General features: G+C 46.1%; 1 protein-coding gene across 1 annotated transcript in view; it reads left to right on the forward strand.

Annotated features, from left to right (window-relative positions):
• The window catches only part of KCTD16 (potassium channel tetramerization domain containing 16), a gene marked incomplete at both ends in the record, with an annotated part of 78,268 nt that extends 52,646 nt beyond the window's left edge, over positions 1-25,622 (forward strand). The window contains one exon of the mRNA XM_082323796.1: positions 25,171-25,622. Within this exon, the coding sequence (XP_082179922.1) occupies positions 25,171-25,622 (452 nt within the window). The remainder of the gene's footprint in view (positions 1-25,170) is intronic.
• Positions 25,623-27,365: the final 1,743 nt, after the last annotated feature.

The following is a 27,365-nucleotide window of genomic DNA, read 5'->3' on the forward strand; positions in this document are numbered from 1 at the left end:
CCTTTTTCTTCAATTTTAACAATCATATTTGTATTTGTCTGTGCCACTTAAAAACTGGATTCACTGCTTGCTTAATCCTATTTTTGGTTGAGCAGTGATGCTGAAATGAGGCTGGTGCAATGCACAGGAGAGCCAGACCCTGCACATCCACTGCTGCGGAGGGAGCCTGCTTGCAAGCTCCCCTTCCTGCTGCTGAGCCAGTGCTCCCATTAACTCCCAGCCCGGCTCGGATAGCTCACAGGACCAGATTTGGATCTCCTGGCTGATCAATAAATAAAGACCATAAAACACTAAAACAAGCCTCTTGAACAGCAGGTCATGTATGCATTTAGAATATAATTTGTCTTTCCTGAACAATATAACTAGGCTGCAGCATTTGGTTTTCACCAGATAAAGCTGAAATAAAGCAATAGGAAAGACTGGAGCAGCCAGTCCCTGTGTTAGCATTGGTGACTGATGCAAAAGAAAATGACTCCCAAAAACTAGCTCTAAATGACTTCCTTATGTCTGGGAATTAGGTTAAGAGGAGAGCTGAGGGAGAGGGGGTTTTTTGTGTGTTTTTTAAAAAAAAAAAAAAAACAAAAACAAAAAAATAACCAAAAACTGAGGTATGGAGGAAAAAGGAGAGAACAGAATTGGGGAAGTAGAGGGGAGCTGATTTCAGGACCTGAGCTAGCCCCAGGCATCCCTGCCATTGCTGGGATGTGGTTGATCATTCCAACAGCGGGCTCCAGGGAGATGGAGCTGGACACTGGTCACACTGGCAAGGGTGTCTGAGGCTGAGCTGGGTCCTGCAGCCCTTCATGTGCAGGATGAGGCCCTCCTCTTCCCCCTGTGCTGAGTCCCTCCCTGCTGGAAAAAGCCCTCCTGCCATGTCTGGGATGGTCACTCTGTCAGGACATCGGGGTGGATGGACCTTTGTGGCGTTTTGTGTTTTCTTGTGCTGAGCTGCATTGTGTGTAATAAGCTTCTTACTTGACCAAATTACTTTGTTTCTGTAGCTGATTTGGAGGCAAAAGGGCCCAAGAGGGTGCAGGAGGGAAGGGAGAAAGGAAATGTCTCAAGTAATTAGTATGATTAGAGTAGCTGAACACTCTCTGCTTCACTAAAACTGCACTGTTTTCTCAGGAGACTTACTATATAATTGCCTGCATGGCTTTAGTATGAATGCTTTCTAGTCAGGCGGAGGCTGGGAGTCTTTCATTATGGAGCTGGGCTGGTGTATCTGCCTTCTAGTATGGCCTGTTTTCTTATACGATGGCCTTGCCATGGGTAGTGAGAAAGGTCTTTTTGAGGTCATCTTACTCCTTGGATGTTATTTGATACCACCTGTGAAACCACGTTTTGTAATTACTTTTAATTTTATGTGGGAGAACGCCTTTGCAGATGGTGCCTCATGGGGTCTGTTGGGCTGGAGCTGGAGAGTGCCGAACGTGGGGGGCAAGGGCCCCACGCTGCCTGCGTGGACCCTGTGTGTTTGCTGGTGCCTCCCCTGCTGGTTATGCTCATTTTCCATCTAGAAATTGTTAAAACACATCAGAACAAAACTGGCAGTGCCGAGGCCCCTGAGCTATCAGCCACTCGTGCTGCAGCAGTGTCCACCACCCCGAGGGGCCACGTCCTCGTGGCCTGCACGCACAGCCGAGGCAATGTGCGCCCATAAAGAGTTAAAATATAAACTCCTGCGATAAAGCAGAATTGATAGGAGGTGTAAACGTGGCAAAAAAAGTAACACTTGGTGAAGTCACAGGCTGGTTGCAGGGTCAGGAAGGGTTTGGGATTTTGTATTTCTGGTGAGAGCATCCCCAGCCAGCTGCAGGGCTGGGCAGCCAGGAGCATGGCTCCCCCTTCTCGGGGCCTGGGCGGCGAGCGATGGCCCCCACACTAGCGAATGGCCCTTCCTCATCCTGCAGCAGCTCCTGGGCCAGGGACAGGATTTACATTTCTCCTTACCTTTTTTATATTGCTGCTTTAGTCCCCCTCAGAAAGCGAGCACACCTTCAGGTGTGGGAAGAGCTGGCTGGAGAGTCACATTTCTTCCCAATATTAAACAACTGCACTGTACAAAGCAAAGGATGCCATCTCCGTTCTTGAAAGAAAAAACACATTCTTAAGTATTATAACTCCAGAGTATTTCTTACTTCCAAATATTCAGTCTTTCCCCTTTGGCAGTGATAGAGCTGCGTGCAAGGTTTCCTCAGCCCCAGGGGGTCCAGGGTCTCCCCTGCCCTGTGCAAACCCCAACGGGCAGCGTGCAAGTGCAAATCACTTCCAAAGGGACCCGGCAGAAGAGTATGCAGTTGACTTCTTTATCATCATATCTGCTAAACTACTCTTCCTCTGAACCAAAGGATGACAACTGAAGGAACAGCTTTAGTCAAGGTGGAGGTGCTTTTTGTTTTGCTGTCACAAGCCACCCGTGGAACTCCTGATGGCACTTATTCCCAGCCTACTTGTCAAGTTAATGCTATTGTGCCTATAGCAAAAAAAAAAAGTGCCCTGTGTGAGTTCATGAATGATGTTTCCAGGCACCAACAGCAGGTGAAATGATTTTCACAGTGCCAGAAGTAAATATGTGAAAAACAAAAATGTAAACACACCCGTAATGTGCCTGTCTGAATTTTTCAGGTACGTGTGGGAAAGTGTGTTTTCCTCCAATATAAAATATTTAGGAAACAGTGCAAGGTGTTTGCTAGAACTCCAACTGAAATAGCTTGTCTATTGTGGCAGCCATAAGGCAGTATCTGATGTATGCTGAAATAATTGTGTTGCCCATTTATCACTTCAGCTAAGCAGTTACATGCATTTTAATATTTCAGAAAGCCTTTATATATGTGGGCATAGCGATCCCTCAGTCCAGATCCCTCTCCACCAGCATGAGGGTCTGGCTGGTGGCACTGGTTTGTCACCAACCCAACACCCTGAGGTGCAGGGTCTGCTCTTAGAGCAGCAGATGAGGACCTGAAGCCAGAGGCTATGGGGAGAATGCCTCACACCTAGGAATCCCTGGGGACTGGGGGTACATGGAAATTCCCCTGTGACACGCAAAATGAGCCATGCTCCATTTCTCAGTGACAGCTCCCAGAGGTACCCTGCCTCCAACCCCTCTTGGCCCTGGCCAGATCGGTGACATGATGTGAATTCCTGCCACCAGTGGGGCACCTTCCTTAGTGCAATTTTCAGAAAGCATGTGTCTGCAGGGAATGTTATGCCCACACTCCTTGGGATCAGTTGCCCATGACATAGATTGAGGTAGATGACAGGCTGCAGCACGAACGCATTGTTCTGTGAGCGCGGGTGATGTCTCTGAAGTGAAGAGCGAGAGTGGTATGGGACCTCCAAGTGCCACTCTGAACTGCTGGAAGAAGCAAAGAGTTTGCGTGGCCATTGCCTCTGGGCCAGGTCTGCAGAGCTGTGCGGAGCTCAGCCTGGCTCCTGCTCCCAAGAACACCCACACAGCAAGAAGCTGCCCTGCTGCATCTCCAGCTTGTGACCAGAGGCTTCTGGCTCATCTCTCGGGGCCTGCACGTGACAGAAAGTGGATGTTCCCAAAGAGCAGCAGAGCACAGCCCAGCCGGTGGGAGGCACGATAGGAGAAATGACTAATGCTCTCCTCTTTAATGACTTTTTATTACCAGTGTTGTCTACAAAACCAGGGTGAAATAAATTTCCACTTCATAGAAAGCATGGTTCTCCTTCTATCTGTTTCTATTTGTGGAAATACCTGGGGGAAAAAAAAAAATCACTCAAAATCACAATGCAAACACCTATTTTTGAATTTTGCTATGAATGGAGACTTCTAAATTAAATGCAAAATGAACCCAGGACAAGTATTTTTCCTCCAAATTTGATTTTATAATGATTTTTTTCTTTGAAATGCAATAAAAAAAAAAAAAGCAATACAAAGTTTTTCAAGAAAACAGAGATTTCTGTGTTTAAAGAAATTCTATCAATTACTACTATTTTTCTGGAAAGCATATGTGATCCAGTGTTAGGTCAGTCTAGAGAGTCAAGGAAACTTGTCTACAATTCAGCCTGAATTCTAGCATCCCAGATCCTCACTTGCCTCAGTTTTCCATCTCCTAAGTATTTGCTTTTCAAAACATAAGGTCCATGGATTTAATTAGAAAAATAACCAGTAAGTATTACTGTTTGCGTAGATATTGCAGGAGGAAATACATGTAAGGGGAGGTGAATGAAGATGCATCAGTTTGGCAGGTAGGGAGGGTAGTGCAGGCATACAGAGCAGTATGGAAAGGGTCACGGTGATGACCAAGATCAAAAGAAAACAGGACTCACAGGCAACTGAGGAAAAATGTTTTTGAGGATTTTGTAGGATTTTGGCTCTAGTTTAGTAAATGCCTTTTTCTTTTCTGGGGAAAAAATTACTAAGGAAAACCAGTGTGGAAGACCATGGTGAAGGAGATACCCCATGTCTCGTGACATGTCAGAAGAAGCATGAGTTTGAGGACCTGCAGATGTTGCGGCTGTTTCTCCTGTTGTGGAAAGGTTTTCCCGAGTTCTGCTGCAAATCCCATTTCTTCTCCATGAGTTGCACCCCCTGGGTGTGCCAGTGGGTGAGACCAGTCCAGGTCCCTACTCAGATCCAAGACTGGCTGGGCTGGACTGGGTCTGCCTTGGCTTCCGCTGTATAAAGGGCTGTGTTTCATGGACTGTGTGGAAGAGGTTTCTATAATTGCTGATTTCTGATGCCTGCTGGAAGCACTGCATTCGGTTGCTCTAGAAATGCATTACAAGCACTTCTGATCAAATGTAAAATGAATAACAAATCAAGAAAACACAAATTGTATGTTCGGTTACTCCTTGGCTCCACCACTTCAAGCAGATGGAGGCAACACCAGCTGCTCTTCCAGGGCTTCTATGAAACCTGCCTCCCATCACTTTAACACGATGGTGGTGAACCTGAGTGTCATATATTCCTGTCCGTGTCTTGTTTTCTGCACATGAAGGTTTCCTCTGTAACATCTGTAGGTTATGTTGTGCAAACAGACCAGTTACCAAAGTGGCCGTAGCCAGATTGCTGTTACCCATGACCTGTTCCTGCTCCATTGCCAACCTACTAGGTGCTATGTTGAGGAGTAATTACTAAACCAGCCTGGGAAGCCTGACATACCAGTTCTGAAATTAACTCTGTATAGATGTATTTTTTTTCCTCTGAAGTTTTCTTTAGACTCAGCCTGCCTTCATAATCTGCTTTATTAGCTTTTGGATAGCTGTGAGATGTAGCGATTTCTAAAGAAATAGTGTCTGTAAGGTAGAGTACAGAAGTACACCGCGATGCTACAGCTGCAGCTGGTGTGCTCTTTTGAAGTCTTTTTCAGTCAGTGGAAATGCTCACGTTATTTCCAGAGGGATTAGGATCGAGTCTTTACATAGCTGAGAGCTTACTTAAATTTTCAACATTTCTTCTAGGTCAAAGGACAGTTAGTCCAATTTTTCCATGTTTGACGTATTTCCATATTACAGCATGTAGAAAAATCCTTCCATTATTATTATTTTCAATACATCTGTAATGCTCTGAGATTTCCTGTGAATATGTTTGTCATCCACAGAGGTACTGGACTCATAATCTTTGAGATTTTCTGCATTCTTATGGAGAAGTTGTATGGAATTTAATAATGCTGATACCAGTAGAGTCTTGGTAAATGACACTAAAACCCTACAGAGTTCAACAGGAACCACTAACATCTCTAAAGACTTTTTGCATCCTTCTGTGGAAATATATGGAAAAGAATATCCAATAATCTGTTAGATTTGGCAGGAAAAAAAAATATATTTTCTTCTTCTATAAATGTAGGTAGGGCTGTATATCAGTTAACCAAAACCAGTTTAGTTTCCCCAGGCTGATCTGACCCACTGTTCCCACCTCGAAAAAATCAAATTATCCTCTAGACTCATGAGGGAAAAATTCTACAGAACCTGGTAGAGAAAAACCTCTCCGTAGGATATGTATGCAGCTGCCGGTGTTTAGTGCCAAGTGGTGCCACTGCCTCAGGATTTGTTGGGTGGCTCCCACGGCTGTGGACAACAAAGGATGCCAATCCCCACCTGCCTCTTTGTGCCCGTCTCCCCCTCACTTTCCAGTAAGAGATTTAGCTGGTTCTGTGTGTTCCAGCACATCCTCTCCATGACCTAGGCATGGGTGCTGTGTTTTGTTTAGTTTTCTGTCTAAATGTCACTTGCTCCAGATTTCACTTGGGTTTACTCCCACGGAGCAGGTTCACAAATGTTACTGATTCATTTTCTGGAATTACTAGTCTGAAGGCCATGTCCCCTTCTGCACAGTGCATTCCTTGACGTCAGAAGTGATGGGGCAGGTTGGGCTTTGGTTGGTTTCTACGTTTATTTTTTATGCATTGCAAAAATAGAAATAGTCGGATATTTCATTTATGCTAACACTGTGCTAGAGAGCCTCAGTGTGACCTACATAGACCTGCCTTGCGATGGGAGGACGAGCCCAGCTTCAGTGTTTGCTGCCCCTGCCAGGCTGCTGCTGCAGCTCAGCACCCTCCTTGTCCCCCTCAAGACCCTCTACTTCATGGAAAAGCTTGTGATCTCAGAGCATTTAGGATGGCTCAGGCATGGGTAACTTAATTGGTCTTGGAGCTGGTGCTAAAAATGTTTGGAATAAACTGTTGGATGTTTTAAAGTAGTATCTGGAGGGTGTCCTACTGTATGCATTTATTTGATACAAAACTGCTTTGGTCTAGATGCTAAAACTGATAAACCAAACCATTCATTTCTTAAAGTTCAATTCACCACTTAGAGGATAGAAAATAAACCAAGCTAAGCTACAGCAACATTAAACAGCAAGATATGGGGTTTAAGGCAAAGCCCACTGTGGCTGGGAATGTTTCTCTCACATAAACCAAATTTATCTCTATAGAGCAGAAGGCTATTTTATGGGGTTCAGACAGGTAAAAACAACACCAAAACTTCCAGAGAGAGAGTCTTAAATAGCTCATAAAAAACAGGTATCTGCCCCTATGGAAAGGGATATCTGATACTCCCAGAAATGCAGCAGCACCCATGCAGAGCTCCAGTACTGTCCATGCCCCTGGCTGCAGGTTTGCACTTCCCTCCTTTGTTCTGGAAGCAGCTGCCTTTGTCATGCTCCAAATAATTAACAAACAGCAGCCCTGCAGGGCTGTTCCCTTATCTAGCAGCCCCTGACTTTCTGATTTTCTTTGTAGCCGCAGTGTTTACCTCGATGCAGCTGAACAACACTGGTGGGGAGCAGGATCTGGCATTGCTGGGCAGCATGAGGCTGAGCAGCAGGACAAGCTCAGGGCGGGCGATGAGCCACCACCACCCATGCTGCTCCCTGCGGCACGGCTCCCAGGCTGGGACCCGCTGCGATCCATTGCCTGGGGTGCCAGCGCCACACGATGTTGTTCTTAAGAAGCCATTTATGAAAAATGAGGCTTGGTTCAATGCTATTGAAAACGCGCTGCTACAGCAAAGAACATGAGTTATTTATTAGTGCCCGTTGTCAGAGCAAAATACCACTGTGATCCTAAGCAATAAATAAGCAGGGAATGCACTGCAAACACCGCTGGCCAGGTTCTGCAATAAACTGTGTTTCTGTTGCAACGTTAATTCCTGGTAACTGGGGAAGTAATTTGCGACTTCGTTTGGGGATGCATCCTTACAACGGAGGAATGGTGCCTTATGTCAACTGGTGAAAACCACCCAACGTGCAGCCTGTTTGGTCGGGAGGTGCCACAGCCACCGGGCAGCTGCTGGCTGTGCAGCTGGTGTCTCCGCATGGGGTACGTGTGGCCATTTTGTGCAACACTAAATGATAAGTGAAGGACGTTAGATTGATTAAAATAAGCCCAGGTTAAGAAGAAAACCATATCATGGCAATTAGGAGATTAGTAATGGCTTTAAGTAGGGAAGAAAGTGATTTCCAAAGTAATTGTTTTCAATAAGCAACTTTTTCAGTTGGATGTCTCAGTAGGAGAACCATTTCTGGCTGCTTCGCTGGTCCTCTACCCTCTCGCTGGCACCTGGTCCAGGTGCACAAGCCATGGTTCATCTCACTCTGTAATAATGACATACATCACGTCACTCTTCACCATCCAGAAAGCAGCTGTTCCTCAGCTCTGCCAGTGCTATCCAGGCTCAGGGGGGAATGCTGGCAAATGGGGCTAAACTAGGCAGAAAAGAAATGCTGCTAATAAATTTGTTGTAGGTTGATAACTCTATGCTGCTCCTGCAGCCGTCTCCATTGCCTGTGCAGGTGATGCTCAGTGCTGCTTAACGGGTGGCTTCGGCTAACGACTCCCCTCCAGGCACACGGGTACCACTGGCAGACCTGCAGGAGCAAGCATTAAAGAGATGGTTTCTTCCATTTTCTGCCCTTTACATGGCATCCAACATGGGCATTGAGTTTTGCCCGCACGCTGGGCGGGTGTACCAGGAAAGGGGGGAGCACTGGAGCCCCCTCCTTGGGGTTGGGAGATGGGCTCACTGCAGCTGTCTGCAGCTCTCCCAGGAGACGGCAGGAGCCAGCGGCTGCTCCCCTCCTCCCTGGGAGGCTGTTCAGCCAGCCTGGCTCTTCAAGGATGAGCAGCATGGCTGTATTAACTAACCCTGAGTAACCTAGTTTTTAAATTCAAAGACTCTCCCCCTGCCCCCCCCCCCCCTTTTCAACTGAGTAATTTCAGTTGTGAATTATAACAGCTCACTGCCTATTATTACAGTCTAATTATTAATTTATAGCATCATAAACCCCCATGCTGTGTATGTGTAAAGTGAAGGAAAAGGACTAGTAAAGAAAAGAGATAAGAAGTTGGTAACCCCAAGGAAAAGGAAAACTGGACTGCAGAGTCCAGGGTGAGACCTGACCGAGGAGCCCCTATAAACAGTTTATGGAAAGGGTGACTGTTGGGAACAGCACTGGAGTAGAGACAGAGGCAATGGGAGGATACTCCAAGAATAACAAATCACTTGATGCTAAGAGTAAAAGATGAGAGAGAAGAAACTGGAGCAACAGAGAGACTGTAAGAGCAGAACAAATAAGAAGTGAAAGGGGGTGAATTTATTCATGTGATGATGGCGAGCATAATCCTCCACAGAAGCCACTGACAGGATCCAAGGACGTATATATTTATATATAGTATATATTTATATATGGGGACCAGGTGGAGAATGAAAGGGAAGAGAGTATGTGATTAAATAATCAGATGAAAAAATTTTTATTTGGGTCTTTTAAAAGGAAATCTGAGTTTGCTCCAACTATAAGCATAATAAAATGCAAAGAAAAGACAGCAGAACTGTAGATTGATTAAGAAAAATATCTTACTGGTTGGTTGAAACCAGCACTGTTAGCAGAAACTCCTCATTTAAGAATTAGTTATCTCTTTGCCTGGGGATTTTTCTACTTGACATCATGAAACAGCTTGTCAAGCTGGTGCGTGTCTGAATGTAGATGTTGAATGACAGACTTGCTGTCTTTGAGCACGCTGGTCTTACTCGTAAATGCCTCTTGCCTCCGAGAGTTATATCCCTGTTGGATTTGCCTGCTCCACCAGCTTTTGCAGTAAGCATCCAGCCTGTTGCTGAATGCTGTACAGTTATTTAGGTCATTTGATTTTTATGTCAAAATAACTCTGTCAGGATTTGGGGGCCTTTCTTGTAAAGCCAGCCAAGCTAAAGATGCAAATGAAACTGCTGTGTTGCCCAGTAAACCAATTTCAAACGATGCTTCCTTTCCCCACGAGTATATGTACTTGTTTATAAAAAAAAGTATATGAAGCATGAGTGTACATTTCAAGGCGGTGGCTTTGGACAAGGCTGCTGGGAGCTCACTCCTTTGTGCCTCTTGGTTTCAGCTCTGGAGCATCACGCACTTACTTTGTTTCATCTTTATATTTGGAAATCGCTAATTGGTTAATAACACGTTTGTTGCCTGTGGCAGTTGCCCAGAAATGCGCCTTTCTTGTGCCAGGCATGGGCAAGGGGAGGAAGCCTGTGCCCCCCGGGGTGATGGGCGCGTGTCTCCCCTTCTGCCTGCATCCCTGCTGCGAAGCGCCCGTCCTCCTCCCTGCCTTGCACCGAGGTAGGCACTGTCTTCATCTTGGCAGCTCTGGAGGCTGCCAGGTCCTATGCAAGTGGTGCCACTGCAAACCTATTAAATTAGGTATAGTTTAAGCTTTTCTTTTTTCCGCCTCTAAAACCAAATTTTCCAATTCCTCTCCAGAGTCTGTGACATCTCTTTGAACAACCCATTCCCATACTATAATATAAAAAATGGGCTCTACTTTGCCCTCTAGCTTTGACACTGTTTCACTATTATTGCTTGGATTTGAGGTGCAACGTTCTTTGAAGACATTAGTTTCAACAAATGAGACCTTTGTACTGCCTGGAAACCCAGGGAGTAAGCAAATGTATTTACTCAGTAATATCAGAGCTGCCATTCTGGAAAGTTTTAGAGGTGGAGCCCCAACAAGTGACTGAGATTCCTTATCTCAGTCCTTGTCTCTTAAGTTTTTTACATCTACAGCTCCTAATTTTATTGTACCTGCCAAAGAGGCAGAAGGAAATCAAAAATCAGGCTTTTGTTACTCCTTTTTTACTCTCTTTCCTGAAATTTCTTTGCACCAACATCATTTGTGGTGGGGATAAAGGGGAACACACAAATTATTATACATTATGTTCAGAGTAATGACAAGTCTTAAAATAGCTCTCAATTAGCAATTGATTGCAATTAATTGGAACAACATAGGATGACATGATATCTTTGTATCTCCAGAGCATTTTTGAATTCATGAGTTCTAATTTTCAAAAGTTCAGAAATTGTGGCTCCCATATTACCATAACCATCTGTCAGTAATTTGTAATATATATCTTTAAAAAGCAGGAGTAATACACACTTTGGCTTTGCTAATTAAAACAGGTGTCCAAAACAGGGCTTAAGTTTGAATGTAAACTGTTTTTTTTTACATATATGTATGCAAATATATATGTATGTATGTATGTATCTCAAGGTCTTTCATGCTAGATAAGAGCTGTGTGCAGTCACAGATACAAAGCATCGGGGTGGGCTCCCACCCCAGCTCGGTGCTGAGGGTGCCCTAGCCATGCTGGGGAAGCTGCCCCGGCTTTGCATTTAGGCATTAATGCTTTGTTGACACTCATCTAATTCTGAATTTCTTTGCTTTGGCTGCTGAGGAGTCTGCAGTAATGCTCATGCAGGTAATTCTAAAATTAGGGCATTGGGAGGGGACGTGTTTTCTGATTATTCAGACTAATTTGGTTTTACCTGTGTTTTAATTAATGGATGATTGGAATTTCTTTCTTAATAAACATCAGGAATACGTCAGTGCAAAACAACTGTGGGGGTTCAAGCCACGATCTGCCTGCATTACTTCCCTGGCTTCTGGTCTGGTCGAGTTAATGTCCTACCAGAGGGTTTCACATCTTTTGCTAACAGAGAGGCGGTGCAGGTCTCAGCTCGCGCCGTGGTTAACTCCAGGGGATTGTTCAGAGAAGACAAGGAAAGCCCTCGCTCTTTAACCCAGGCTGGCTTAATTCAATCAAACTTCGCTTTCAAGTGCTTGAGTGTAAATTTAAAGTAACAGAAGGTAAAAGGAAAGATTGTATTAAGATAAGGTATTAATACAGCAATAATAAATGAAAAAGATACAGAAAAGTCTTAAATTTGAGGGGGCAAGGCTGGACTTGAAGGCGGCAGATGCTGCTAGCGGCAGCTATTATTTCTCTGTGCACCAAACTTAAATGAGCTAGAGATGTTTGACAGAAGGACAGAAAGAGCAAACACTATTGGTAGAAGAAAACGTATGCATCAGTTTTTCATATCAATGTAATTATCCCAGAGGAAGATATACTTAAATGCCACAGTCCTGATGGCCAAATATTGTTTCTAATCACAGTATTTGGAAAGGGGAGTACAAAGCAAGGAAGCCAGCAGCAGTGAATTACTCCTTGAATTACTTCTTACATTGGAAATGCTGAACAGTCAGACCTCTTCAGCTCTTCCTACAAACCAAGCTATTCATTTTACTTTTCCTCAGGCTAAATGCTTTCTAAACTGTCAATGAAAAATACAGGTGAGAATTGGAAGAGTATTGCTCAGCTATGCTCTTGCTTCGGTCTGGCCGAAGATTTTACTTAGTGAATGAGAACTAAAAGGTAGAAAGGCAGATAAATCTGGGTTGTGCAAGCCTGAATGATTTCTACAGTGCAACCAGAGAAGGATTTGGTTAAGCAGATAGCTATGGTTAGGCTGATAAAGAGGTTTAAAAAAAGGATTGATTTGAAGAGACCATAATCAGAAGCAATTAAAAGTTGACAGATGACCTGAATTAATGATGGAGACATTTGCTGAGGTATCACCACGCATCTTCATAGTAAGAGACAGAACAGAGTTTTCCTGAACGCGGAAACCAAGGGTCATGCGTACTGAACCGCAGGGTCTCCTGCCACCCTCCGACCTCTGTTTAAAAGCTGCACGGGCTTCATCAGAGCCTGCCAAGAAGACTGCATGGAGTCACTATCTGGGCTGAGTCTTCACCATGTGTTTCGCTGATCGGAGGGTGCAGAGCTGTGCGGCCACCACGTTCCCCGGGAAGGATGCTGATGTGCTGGTAAGGCCAGGCTGCTCCTGCAGCATGGGTGGCCACTGTCACTGTCTGCTTGCCTAGGTGGGAGATGCCTGAAGCCGAAGAGTCTTCTTGGGACGCGTTCGCTGGTTTAGACAAGTGCTGAGTAGCCCACATACAGGTCGTATCTCTAGACGGGTCAGCACGGGGGACTCCAGGGAGAGTCAAAGATGTTTTTGGCCCAGCAAAGTGATGCCTAAAAGAATAAATTGACCACAGAAGCAGCTTTCCTCTGATAAAAAGGCTTTTGTTATGAAGTGCAAGGAGGAGTCTGTATCACTTGGGGTACATCACAACTTTCAAAAATGGTCTGACAACGTCAATGACCACGGTTGACCAATTTCTTTAAATGCTTTCTGTTTCTTGCCATATTGCTGCTCACACTTTGTGCTTCTCTTTCCACTCAGAATTTTAAGTTCATCACATGTTACTTTGCGAAAGATCCATATATAAATATTTTGGCTCATTTAATATGCCTTCTGGTGTTTTAACACCAGGTCTCATATTTTCTCCACCATTTGGGGAACTTAGTTTTATTTTCAAACAAATCTGATACTCTTACAGAAGTTCATTTCCAGAATTGAGTGTTTTAGGAAAGATCACAGGAGTGCTGGTAAAATTGCTGGGAGACTCCTGATAAAAGTGTTTGTGCTGGCTAGGGACTGACTGAAATTCTCTTGCACGAACAATAGACAGAGAGACAGTGGGTGAACAATTCTGTTTTTTACACTGGGTTGGCAAGTTCAGAAAATTTAAATGGAAAAAGCTTTAAAATAAAAAATTTAAATTAATAGAATAGACTAGGAAGGAACCAGGTATCTGCAGAGAGCAGCTCAAGTCGTGGCCATGGCAGCACCCAGGTGGACACAGCTGCTCTCAGAAGGGTAAAAAATTGTACTAGCTTACTAACTGTGCCTGGCAGCAGCCGTTGCCTCCGCCGATTCCCTTCCTCCCCCTTTGCTGCTGTCTTTGAACATATGGGAGAGTTCAAACCAATAACATTACTGTCAAGTCCTTCCTTGGTTGTGTTTGCTTGCTGAAATTTTACTGAAGATACTTGATCCTAAATGCAAATAAATCTACCACATGTCCATCCTGCTGCCAACACTGATCCCAGAGCCAATTACTTGCATGGTATTTGTCATTGTTCCTAAGCTTTACCTTGGTAATTTTATTTAGACAGGGGCATTTTCTGCTGATAAATCTAGCTCGATTACCAAGTCAGAATGTATTTATTAAAACACCAATTAGGCCTTGGTCTCTCATCAATCACAACACCTTTAATTCATGCATGGATGCAAAAACTGTTTGAGGCGTTGTGCATGCATGAATGAGTGATCTAAATCAAATTGTCACTTTACCCACCTTACCTTATCTTCAGACCTAGAGGCAATTAATTTTTTATTTACCATATGAATAATGTGTGATATTTTTAAAAGCTTCAACACTTCATTTTTTGGGTTGAAAGGAGAATACCTCCTTCGCATGGTTGGAAATAAAGGTGAGCATGGAGGTGAGGCCACTGGCCCCTCAAGCACTCCGGTGATGGGACTCCCATGGGATGGAGGTGATGGGGAGCTGGGCAGGGGGTGGCCCTGGAGGCTGCCTGGCTCAGGGTGGTGGCTACCCTCTTCCCACCTGCTAGTGGTCCTGGCTACCCAGGCAGTGTTTTTAATTACTGCTCAAATGGGGATCAGGTGCTGCAGTTAGCCCCAGCAGAAGAGAGAAAGTGTGGAAGAGAGCAAAAACCAAGAACAGTTGACAGATTAAAGTCATGGGGACAAGGAAGAAGAAAAGGAATGTGAAATAGAAATAAAAAACCAAAACCAACAACAAAACCCTAAAGCAGAAGAAGCAGTAAGAAGAATAAAAGGTGAGAGGACAACGTAAATGGACAAGAGTGGATTGAGAACAGTAGGGTAGGAAAATGGCTCAAATTAAGATGATCACAGACTGAAAGGTTGGTACAGCCCGCACACATAGAGGTAATGAATGTCTGGATACTGAAAATATCTCTGCCTGCCTCAAAAAGCATATGATGCATAACCTCTGTGCCCTTCCTGAAGATATTGTCCATTCCCAGCCGTGTCTGCTGAAAGACGCTCCTGGGGCTGGTGCGATGCCCGTCCCCAGGAGCAGCCTCGCTGCAGCAGTGGCTGATGGGGCTGCACGATCTAAGCAGGCGAAATACCCAGCAACAGCCTCCCTCCTGCGGGATAGTGCCCAGCCGTGCCCGGCCCCGGGGCGATTGCTTCGGTGGCACTGGCAGCCAGAGAGTCGTGCTGCTGGTGGGGTGCCTTTTTCTGAGCAAGAAAACTCACTCATGCTTTTTGATTAGTAATTGATTGCTATCTCCATATCTGTACCAACAAATCTGCCATTGATTATTTTGTAAGACAGGCTCAACCATCCCTCTTCCTCTGGGGGAAAAAAAAAAACAGAACAAAACAAAAACAAACCCAAACAAACAAACCAAAAAAGACCCAAAACCAAAAAACCCCCCGAACTTCAGGAAAAAGGGCTGTGAAAACTGTAGAAGCTGAATAAAAGGAATATAATTCTGAGAACAATGAGCTCTTCTGCCTGTAAGGTCAGAGCTACTTGAGAAAGCAGTCTCCATCCCATTGCATGTTCTCATGCACCAACATGTACTTTCATTCCAAATTCAGTAGGAAAAAAAAAAATCAAATTTTTGAAATTTCTTGTAGAATAGTAATTTGTAATATTCATTCTGAAATATCACAACATTGCATTTTTATAAGTCTGAAACATTTTAACAGAAAATTAACTATATGGAGTTTGATATTAAAATTAATATTATAATATGGATGTCAAAATGAAAGGAAGTGTTGAAGTGATCTAGCTGAGCACTTTCCCAGTGTAAATGTCATCAAAATCACCGTGCTCTTTTAGAATAGATCAATTTCAAGACAACAGCATTTATCAGTGCAGAATTGCCTAGGAAGTGTTCATCTCTTTCTCCTGGGATCTGTCAGAGGTCTCACACATTTGATTATGCTCCCTCTGCATTTCCAGGTGGGCTCAGAGAGCAAGGGGCGACAATTTCTTTCCAGTGCAGCGGCTGGATAAGTTGTTAGAGGGATTAAATCTGGGGGTGATTGCCGGGGACAGGTAGGGGCTGAAACTGGTGCCAGTCCCAGATGTGGATGCAGCTACATGGTAAAACAGCACTCGGCTGGAAGTCCCTTATAGATAGCATTTAAATTGAATAGTATTCAATTTTCTGTTAGCCTTTCTCTGGGTGAATTAAAGCAAAACCCTACTTCTTGAAGTTCCTAGAAGCTGAGGAAGGAGAGATGTCCCAACCTGCTGCAGCAGTGGGGTTTGGGGCAGTTTTAGATGCCTCAAAGTTCTTCTGCGAGCCCCCCACAATCGGAGCATCGCCGCTGGCTTTGGGGGTTTGCAGAGGGGAAGGGAGGAGGGGGAAGCACTGCCCTGCAAAACCCAGGTCTGTCTTCATTGGGCTGTTTATCCCAGGCTTAGCACTACAAAATTCAAACATCATTGTATCTGAGATGGACTTAGTGATGGCTAGGGTTAGGGTCTATATGCTATTTCTCACAATAAAAATTCTTCATTGATTTTGGTTTTAAGTCCTGTGCTAATTTTATTTTATATCATAACATCTCTCTCCGTCCCTCTTCATGGGGATTTCCCGTTCCCTGCTTGCAGCGCGTTTGTTGTGAAAGAGGGCGAGGAGAAAAGAAAAACTGGATGGTTTGTGTGTCAATTATACATCAGAGGCTTTACTGCTTCTTCAGAAGCTTCTAATAATAATAATTATAATTAGGGCACTGGGAGAGAAATGTGCTGAGATCAGGGAGAAAAGCAGGAAAGCCAGGCCAGAATTAATTAGCCCCTTTTATCCAAGAATCTCAAAGCATTTAGACATTAATTAATGAATTCTGTGGTTAAATCAGCACAATGTTCGGTTTGCCACCAGGATGGTGGCCGGTCTCAGGGCTCAGCACCCGTCCTTGCACATCCGTGGGTCCTGTGTGGATTGATGCAGCTGCAGATGCCTTCCTTTCGCTGCAAAGTGCAGAGAAATATTTCTTTTTTTCCTGTCAGCTCTGTCATCCTGAGAGCACCCAAAACTGGGATGAGGAGACCCAGCCCCATCCAGCGATGCAACCAGGCAGGTTTACACTGCTGGGAACTGCACAAATCCCCACGAGCCCATGAGACGCACATCCCCTGTGCACCAAAAGCTGATGGCTTCCCATGGTGACTAAAGGCTCTCTGCTGACCCGGACCCAAACTCAATGAAATCTCCTACCTGCGGCACTTAGATTATCCCTGGGACTCCAGAAAAAAATGTTTATTGCATGACAAAATGGTGCACAAAAGAATAAATTGTCCCTGGCAGCAGTTTTCCTCTAATAAAAAGGCTTCTGGTATGCAGTGCAAGGGAGTGGCCCAGCTTGTAGGGTTTATGTCTCTCCTGGCCTTCTAGGTCTGTATAGTTTTGCTTTTGATACAGGATTTAGTAAGAGAGCTAACTGTTTTCTAATTCAGAGATACTTCTGCATCAGACACCATACCCATCTACACCTTACGTGGCAGCGTGCAGCCGAGGCAGCAGCGCCGTTTAGCAAGTTACAGCAGTCCCGGTACGGAGCAGGAGCGAGCGCGGGTTTGTCTCTGAGGGCTGTGCATCCTCTCCTGTACTTGTGAGCATGCTTTCCATCTGCGGTGGAGGGATGTCCTGCTGAGATGTCCTGCTGAGATGGGCCCGGCCCAGGTGCTGCAAGCCCCAGCGTAGCTGGTGGCAGCCTTGTGAAGGTGTTGGCCTGGGGACTTTAGGCTGAAAGTCACTAACTTCTCCCCCAAAATCACATTCCAAGAAGTGAGTAGGTGGGTGAAATGTCCTTTAAAAAGTGATCTGGAAAATGTTTGGAAAACACTTGAAGAGCATCAATGCTGTCCTAGCACGGGGATGAATGACTTGCCTTAGCTCTTCTTTTTGATGATGTGATAGTTCTTATTTTTTAATTGATTTCAGTTCAGTTTGCAGCCATTGCTTTTAGTTAGCAGCAATCTGCATTTTCTCAGTAGTGCTTCATCAATTTCTATTTATAGATGATCACTCCACAACACATACGGCTGTGAAAGACTGTGCTCCCAGTTTAGAGAAGTTGGTGTAGCCCTGGGCTTAAACCCGTGGCCGATCCTGTGCCCACACAGGCTGAGTTCACCAGGAGGGTTTGCAGTTTGAACACTGCTTTTGCTGGCGGTCACCTAGACCCCACACAGTTCTTGCTGTTGAAAACTCGTTGCATCCAGCAAAATAATATGTAATGTGTGCGCATGGAAGGTGTGAAGTGCACTGCTCTGCTCATTTCATTACAATGTAATATCGAATCATTTTCTGATGCAGCCTGAGATTTGGCAGCAGCTTCCAATTATGCCCAGATGTGGAGGGGTTTACATGGAGGTGACACGTGGCACAGCCTTGAATCAGTAGCCCTTTGCCTCTCATTCTCCCTTTCATGCTCCAAACATCTTTTAAAAGTGACTTTTTTTTTAATAGCTAAACAATGTATTATTTTCTTTTGGTAGGGGGTGGCTGAAGTGTTTTGGTTTAACATTGCTAGGAAAAAAAAATCAGCCTGAGGCAAACACCAGTGAATTTTTTTCTCTAAATCCTCCGCTCTTTTGCATCCCTCTTTGCCAAGTGACATGGCCATGCAGTGACCGACCTGGCTCACTTGCTAACGCACATCAGCTCCTTCTTACCCTTGACCAGCGTGGGAGCGAGCATGCCGTGCTGGTGGTAGCGCAGCTCGGAAACCTGCCACCCATCTCCCTGGTTCCTAAAGGGCTTTTTCCTTGCTAATGATAGTATTGAGGACTTTATTCCTAACAGGCTGCGTTGCAACCGTGCATACAGTTACCTATAATTCCGGAGTCTGGTCCATGTCTCTGTCAGACTGACCGATCATTTTCCCTCGCTTTGATGTCAACTAATTGGTGTAATACAGAGGGCAATTTAGTTGCTTAAAATGATAAAATTAGGTCTTGTATGATGTGTCTAGAATCTCCAACTTTCCTTGTTAGAATTTCGTTATTTTATTTCCTTACCCCATAGTCTCTGAAACTCTAGAGGCAGAAAGAGTGTATCCTTCAATAAGTTCATTTAGCCAGTGAATTCATTTGACTGATATCTGGCTTTAGATTTAGGCTATTAAAAGTGTTTTGGCACGTCTGCCTCTGGGACACCCTGGCATCCTCTGTCTCCCAAGGAGGTGACAGAAGCCATTTCACTGAGGCGATGTCTGAAGCTGTTTGTCAAAGCGTGGAGTGAACAGAGGTTTTCACAGCCCATGCCTGACTGAGTCAAACTTAGAATCATAGAATCACAGAATCGTTTAGGTTGGAAAAGACCTTTAAGATCATAAAGTCCAACTGTTAACCTAGCACTGCCAAGTCCACCACTAAACCATGTCCCTAAACACCTAAACCATGTCCCTAAGCCTAAGCCTAACTTAGGCAAAGGGAGTTTGCAAAGCAGTAAATTAGACACCTATGCCTGCACTTTTCGAGGTGCACCTGCAACAAAGTGGAGCTTGGCTTGTTTGGCTTGAGATCAGATAATTTTACAGTACTGTTTTAACTAACAGAGCCAACTTCCTAGCATGGTAATTACTTTGATCCTGGTTGGCACAGATGTATTTTTTCATGTATTATTGCTTAATACTGGAACCTTTCTTTTTTTTCTCCCTCTGGTATCTGAAGATAGCCTAATGAAAATTATTTTTTTTCCTCTACTTCATTAAATGCTAAAGGGCAATTCAATTTTCTCCATAGCTTTCCTTCTCTCTTTAGATTTTCTTAATGAACTGCTCTGGCTAGCCTGATATGTTGTTCTTGTAATGATTATATCAAGGTCTTTTCAGCATAAAACTTAAGCTCTCCCCATTTTGTAGCTAAAAGTAAAAGTACACGTCTGGTGATTCCCTCTGCCCATAGACCCAGCCGGGCTTCTGCCTGCCTGATGCTGGGCTGAGGCCAGCAAGGGCAGGGGTGTTAGCAAGGCTGGAAGCCAGACTGGCAGGATGCTTTTTGAGAGGGTGTTTAACTGTGCATACAGACTTCCCCACCATTTAAAGGTGTCAAAAATGTATTTATCAAAAAGAAATCTGTTCACCTTTGCCCCTTCTTTTTCTGCAGAGTGGAGCAGTTGTTCAGGTTGCAAAAAGGAGCTCGCTGGTTTTAGCTCTCCCTGCTGCTGCAGCAGCTGCTTAGCCGGATTCTCGCCTTTCCCTGGGGCATTTGGAGATCTCTGCCTGCATCCACTGTAGAGGTGCTCTGCATACCCAGAACATCTGCTGCTGGACACCAGCACCAAGCCCCGCTCCCAGTGAGCTAGCCCAGCCCAGCTCACTGAACACTGGTGCTGGTGGGAGGTCTCTGCCCGGGGAACCCTCCAAACCCCACAGCTGTTTCCAGCACTTGGATCTCGCCTGGTTTTGCTGTTCTGCCTCATGAATAGATGAATTTCTGCCTCCCGGCTCACTCACCCGCGGTATGCCCATTGTTGGTGAATATTCATTAAGTGAAATTAGCATCTATTAGGTCTTAATTAGCTTATAAAAGGCTTGTTTTGTGGTAATGAAGTATATACTCTGGATGTGCCTCATGGCAGCTGGTGGGTCCCCCTGCCCACACGGCCATCCCTGAGCAGGGTCCAACCCCTCCGGTGGGAGCATGGGGGGCTTGACCCCTTCTTCTTCCCTATAGCAATGAAGTTACATCTATGAGGAGGTGTCTGTGACCTAAGTGTGTGCTGAACATTAGCTCAGGTTTGCAAAGTTTCATTAGGTGATCGTAGCAATGTCCTGCACTGCTGCAGCGGTCTGATATTTGGTGTCTGATATTTGGTATCTGACGTTTGGTGTCTGGGCTGTTTGGGCACTTCAGGCACCTGTTGGAGTTTTGTTCCATGGCTGGGCGAGCGCAGCCCTTTGATTTGGGTTTCGTGGGCTGTCTCACTGCAATGAGATATGGATGGGCTTTAGCTGAATGTCCCTATAAGTTTGCTTAGAAACTTAGGGAGGCACTGAAAACTGCCGTGCTCAAAGCAAGCGGTAGGATGTAGGAGGAGGTTGCATAGCACGCTAATGGGGACTGATCTGAGCAGTGACCTTTTCCCTCTCAACTCATTTTTCACCGTTTTTCAGACTTCATTCATTTCAGTGTGGGGTGGGGAAGCAGCAAAGGCAGCAAAGGCATCGTCCCGGCGTGGGAGCAGGTGAGCATCCCCAGCGCTGCCCTCCAGGAGCTCGGCCCCGCTGTCCTCTGGGGCTGTGATGGGGAGGGAGCCTGCATCCAGAGGAGGGAAAACACACCATTCAAGAGCTGGTGGCAGCAGTGGTGCTCGTCAAATATATTTCCTCCGTTAGGAGGTGGACCAGGCAGTTAGGTTAACAGGTTGGACTCGATGATCTCAGACGTCCTTTCCAACCTTAATGATTCTATGATTCTATAAATGCACACAAGCAGCAGGGGAAAATGACTGAGTTTGCAGGTGAGAAGAGAAAAAGTAATTACAGGCAAGTGCAGAGCAAACACTGAAAAGGAGAGCAGGAGCTGCCCTCCCGCTGGCTAGGAGAGCCATGACGGGGATGCACTCTCCTCCCAGCATCTCTGTGTTTCCACAGGACCAGCCAGAAACACCCTGACCAATTCCCTTCCACCTGATTAATTTTTGCCTTTCAAGCGCTGGTGGTTGCTTGCTGGAATAAATGGTTCTGTGTTTAGGAAGGGCAGAGGCTCTGGAGCAGTCCCTCGCAGGAAGCACTCAGTAGCTGCAACACAGGAAAACCCTCACCAAGCTGTAATGTCAACTGCAATAAGGAGCTGCAAATCAACACAGCTCATGGGTGTGTTTTTCAGAAGCATGTGTGATCAGAGTTTTACAAAGGATCAATATGTAATGCCTTTGTAAAAACTGAGCAAAGTATAAAAAAATTTCAATTTAGCCATTATTGACTTTTTTCAGACAAGATACAGAATAGGTCTGGAAGCAAGTCTATAAATTAAATTTGGCCACACAGCTCGCAGACTGAAAGACTCCTTCATCATTGACAAGGAAGCGGAAGGAAGAGATGAAGATGGGTTTCCTGACTTTTGATTTTCCACCTGTTTCTGTAAATTATATGCATTGTGTTCATGGTTGCAAGAAAGGCTGAGAAATGGGAGAGCAGGGCAGTGACTATCAGAGGTGCAGCTTTTTAACATTTTGCTGCCATGAGCTTGCAAACCCCCTTCCTCCACGGTCTGCTCCCAGGGCTTGGGGGTTTGAAATTGGCAGCAACATTTTTTTTTCATTTTTTACCCCATTTTTTGATGGGGACATGTTTCTGGAGTTGTGGCAGCAAATGGTCACCTTGGACCCTGGCATGAGGAAGAGATTTCCACCAGCCCCACTCCCCTCTGCTGCCCTCCCCACAGCCATGCAGGATCTGCCGGCACCACCATGATCCCAGCACCACGCGTTGCCTGTCACTGCTGCAAAAACCACTGGGCCAATGCTGCAGCTCTGACCTGACTGTTCCCCCTTTCCCTTCCCGTGCCCCTCGCACCGCTGTAAGAAATGCCACAAGCACCGGGGTTCGATACTGGCCGTGGGGCCCCCGGTTCATTCTCATGGGTGAGACCAGGGGCTGTATTGCTGGTCTGAAGTTGCTAAGCTGAGTTATGCTTTTCTTGATCTGGATAATGTTACCAATATGCATGAGTTGGAAATGATAATTACATTTTAGTGGGAAGATGGATGCTTCCAAATGACATTTAAATCCATGATTATTGCAGTGGTTTGGTCAGGGAACAGTTGTTATCAATGCCAGCTCTTCCCCTTTGTCACGGATTACTGCGTTTGGGCAGATCTCCAGCTGAAAAAGAAAAACTACATGAATCAGGAAATAAATTAAGTACTATTCACGGGTTCCCATCACCAATGGGTTATGCAAATGAAGGACCGTATTTCCCAAAAGCCTCTGTTTTGTGCATGACCAAGCTCTCGTGCATGGGGAGGCTATGTCTGAAGTGTGGTGAGTTGTCTGCAGGGGTCAGGGTCTGGGGGTGCCCCTGCGGGCAGGGGGGATGCTGGGGGTGTGGTGTCCACCGGGGCAGAGGCTGGCGGCTCTCGCTGCACTGTCTTACTGCAAAGGTGGCTGTGCTATTGAGCCTTGGAGAAGAAAAGATGGCTGGAGAAATTAGGGATGCTATAGCTGTCAACAATGGAAAAGATAATTTCCAAAAAGCTATTCCCTGGAGGCTGGGGAAGCCAGGCACCTTCTGATACCCAGTTCTGAATTTTATAGCAGGCTGTATATATCCTTCTTGTTGCGGGAGAGATGTTTATTGACATAAGTAGCCAATGGTCACCTGAATACTGTTTGATTTCTTACTTTAAAAAACAACAAATAGTTATATTTAATCCAATGAAAGTGAAAAGACTGTGATGATTACAGACCGGAATAATAATGAATATTTTTCTGAGCAGCGGGAGCAGAGCAGTATTGTCTGAACATTTTGTTTAGACACGAGGACCATCTTGTTTTGCTTTGTTCTGTTTTGTTTCATTTCATACCATTGGGAAAGCTTGTGATTTCCAGGGTGGCATGTCTGCGCGTCCCGTGGTGGTGTCATGCAGAGATGCTGGCTCCCCAGGCTCCCCGTGCTGGCATGCCTCCCGCAGCCCCCCCGCTTGCTTGCTGCATCCTGGGGACTAGACCAAAACCCCTAACACTGCATTTCTTTGTGACTGCCAGGATTTTACCTGTAAGATCCAGAAAAAGATCTGTATGAGCTACCTGTACTCAGAACCTATGCATTTTGCTTTTTGCATGCATTTCTCTGCCATTCCCTTCTCGTGGTTACTTTGCTGTAGCACCTCAAGCTGCAGTGCCAGCGATGATCCCGCGTAGTTCTGCTCCCTCTGATGGGATCACTCCACGTGGCAGCACGTGTCGTGCTGGGAGGAGACGGAGGGATCGAGTCTGGTATAACCTGGCTGCTGACAAATGCGCTGGTGGGGTGGCTCTGAGCCTGGCACCGGTGTGTTTCTCCTTGCAGGGTGTTTGCTGTAAGCCGGCTTGCTGTGAGGCTGCAGGGAAATGCTAGGGAGCAGCCGCGAAGCCTCCATGGGGCAGTGGTGGTGGCGGTGCCTTCCACTGCCAAAATTTCACCTTGGCCATACGGGAGAGCTGCCAGCCTGTGCCACATCGCCTATGCGGACCTATTCTGGGGCAGAGCCCATGGCAGGGCGTTTACTTGCACTAGTTCGTTACATGCGGTTGCTAATGAGGGGTAGGACTCTGCAGTTGTGTTTGATTGTGCAAAGAAGATCATTGCAGAATCCACGGGTCTTTGGTTTTAACCTGAACGTGGCAAATGGGAAAAATGAGACAGGTTGGATTTAACAGCATGTTTGATACTGTCCTTTTAAAGGCAGAAAGATGACTTAGGCTAGGAGGGTTCAATGGGATTTAAGCAGCCTGGTGTTCCTAGGTGAGACCTGTCAGTCCCTGCAGCCACCTTGGGTACAGCCTTGACTTCTTTGCACACCAGCGCAGACAGGCCCTTCCTACGTGAACAAGTTTTATTCCCTCATTTCCAGACTTTATTGAGCTCAAGCCCAGGGAAGATCAGTGCCTACATGAGTTGCTGGACCCGTCGTGTTTTGCTCAGATGGTGGCTGGGATGGAAAGGGGCAGCAGGCTTTGCCATGTCCGGCCTCCTGAGCGCTGCCTTCCTCTGGCAGCCAAAAAGTCATCATTTGTTTGTCTGTTTTGAACTAGTAACCTTGGCCTTGGCCCTGTAACATCTGTTCAAACCTATGAGTTTATTGGCTGCAGAGGAACCCCACGTAAAGGTAAAACTTGGAGGAATGGATTGGGAATGACAAATTCTGAAGTCCTCGTTCTGTTTTTTTCTCTGTTTTTCCTCAGGCAAAATGTCCGTGGACTTCATCAGGATTTTCTCTTAAGGGAGAAAAAGCCCCAGGTGATATGCTCAGGGTTTGCCCTTGGGTTGGTGGGTGGAGGTAGTAGCAAATCATGACAAGCCTGAAAAGCAATTAGGGTTCCTGAAGTGATGGTTGCTCACTCTGGTTAAACACCTGACTGGATCCTCGCATGACTCTTTCTCACTGAGGATCTCAGAAAACTTTCAGACATGTGTTGGATGTCTTAGGGGACCTGCAGGGGACCTGAGCAACACGTGCAAGTGGAGTGGATGAAGGAGCCCCAACGTTAATGGAAATCAGCTCCCACCTGAGACCGGGTGGTGGTTTTGCTGAGAGTTTGTGGTGACATTCAGGAAAGCTCCCCAAGAGGTTTCCTGCCACACCAGCTGGCTGCATCCCTCGCTGCTCCTGTGGGTCTTGGCAGGCAGCAGCGAGCCCGGCGGTGGGTGAGCAGCCTGTTTCTGGGTGTGGGCGCGGGGTTCGGAGCTGTCGGTAACCCCAGGGTGCTCTCTCTTCCTCTTACAGGTGAGCCCTCCCGGTGGTCCTCATCCCACTGCGACTGCTGCTGCAAGAACAGCAAAGGCGACAAGGAGGGAGAGAGTGGCACGTCGTGCAACGAGCTGTCAACGTCGAGCTGCGACAGCCAGTCAGAGGCCAGCTCCCCCCAGGAGACAGTCATCTGCGGCCCCGTCACCCGCCAGCCCAACATACAGACTCTGGACCGGCCGGCCAAGAAGGGGCCGGTGCAGCTGCTGCAACAGTCTGAGATCCGGAGGAAGAGTGACCTGCTCCGAACTCTCACCTCTGGCTCCCGAGAGTCCAACTCCAGCAAGAAAAAAGCAGTGAAGGAGAAGCTCTCCATCGAGGAGGAGCTAGAAAAATGTATCCAGGATTTCCTCAAAATCAAAATCCCAGACAGGTTTCCAGAAAGGAAACATCCCTGGCAATCCGAACTGCTGCGGAAGTACCACCTATAGGCTCGGGGTGGGGAAAGCACACAACCTTATTACCGTTAGAGCAAGATTCTAAGTGATACAAAAATAATTCCCAATAATAATTATTTGTTAGGTCACAAAAAAAAAAAAAATCCATCTCTATAGTACTGCCTAATTTGCCTATTTCACCTTAACATTTATAGTCATAGGGTAACGATATTTTTCCAGTCGTGGAAGCACAATGACAAACGCTTTTATTTGTAAACTCTGAGTCTTACACAAGCTGAATACCTTAAGGGCACAACCATACTGACAACAAGAGATGCTCATGTGCGGATGCTGCTGATGCTGGTGGGAACATGGCACGTGAGCAGGCAGTGTCCGGGGTGTCTGTGGACTGCATGCCTTCTGCGTTCTCCTTGTAGTGCGTTTGTTTGGAGGGGTGTACACAGCTCAAAGAAACAAGCTATGCCATGACAGTTTACCTTAAGCATGTGTATATATATATGTGCATATATATATATGTGTGTATATATATCTCTGTGTATATATATATGTATATATATATCAATATATATTGCTTAAAGATTTTTCTGGCTCTCTCCTTATAACTGCACTTTCTCAGAAAAGAGCATTTTTTAGCAGTCCGTGGATGTTCCGTTTCTTCTTCAGGTCTTTGAGGGTTGAACAGTAGAAAACCCATCTCACTCTCTCTCTCCCCTGCTCCTTCTCTCTACCTTTTCCCCCTCCCTTCTCTGAGACACTGTAAATGCATTTCAGTGGAGACCAGGGAATAGTATGTGGGTCTTTGTTGCCGTCAGCAAAATATTCCGTTTGTTTTTGATGATCTTGTTCCCTTTGTGTCCTCCCCACGCCTCTTGTTGTGTTTCTCAAGGCTCTCCGGTGCCAGTGGGTTAAACGCGTGATGATCCCAGTTGGAAAGCTGTAGGAATTCTTCCAGGGTCAAGTGTGGTGGCAGGAGGAGTGGCCGTGCTGGTGAGAACGGCTGATTTCTGCAGGCTTGCCAGGTGCCTGTGCCAGGAGTGTTTGGCCAAAGCTGACAGGGAGAGGCGCTGGGTCCTGTCCGGCACAGAGGCAAACACAAGAAATGATCCTCCTAACAAGCCACGTTTAGTGCTTTGACTGGCGGGGGATTGATTGCTAGAGGACGGGAGCAACGCCGTTCCAGCCGTGTGCATTTCAAGAGAAAATGCAAACCCCAGAAGGAGGTACCCCTATTCCCTCCTGCAGACACCCGTCTCAGTGTTGGTCCCGTCCACAGCTGGTGGCAGGACGTTAGCTAGCAAACTGCGCCGAGTGTCCTGTGTTATCCACCGCGCACTGGCTGGGCAGCCGTGGGAAACGCTGGTCCCGCACTGATTGGAGCAGGGGTCCCGCAGCCCCCCAGGGTGCAGCAGCTTGGGGAAGGGGAATGGGTCAGTCTTGTAGGGTGCAACAGGCTGTCATTGCTGGGTAATGCATGAGCACAGCAACAGGGCCAGAGAGCACTCAGGAACTGGGTGTTAGCAAGTGGTCAGAGGCGTAGGGCCAGCAAAACCTGGAGCAGGTAAGCGTCAGGGGGGGCTCAGCTCAGGGGGGCTCGGCTCAGGGGTGAGCTCGGGCTGCTGGGGGGGGTGAGCCACAGAGAGTGACAGAGAAATTAATTGCTCCAGCTAACCTATTTTGCCATAGCTGGGAACAAACCAGCTAGAGTATTTGAGATAAATTATTTGTTTTCTAAAGGCACAGAAAGAAGGAGATTTTATATATATAAAAAAATATGGG

This window comes from Platalea leucorodia (genome assembly GCF_965183815.1).
Source record: "Platalea leucorodia genome assembly, chromosome: 11".
Taxonomy (NCBI): Eukaryota; Metazoa; Chordata; class Aves; order Pelecaniformes; family Threskiornithidae; genus Platalea; species Platalea leucorodia.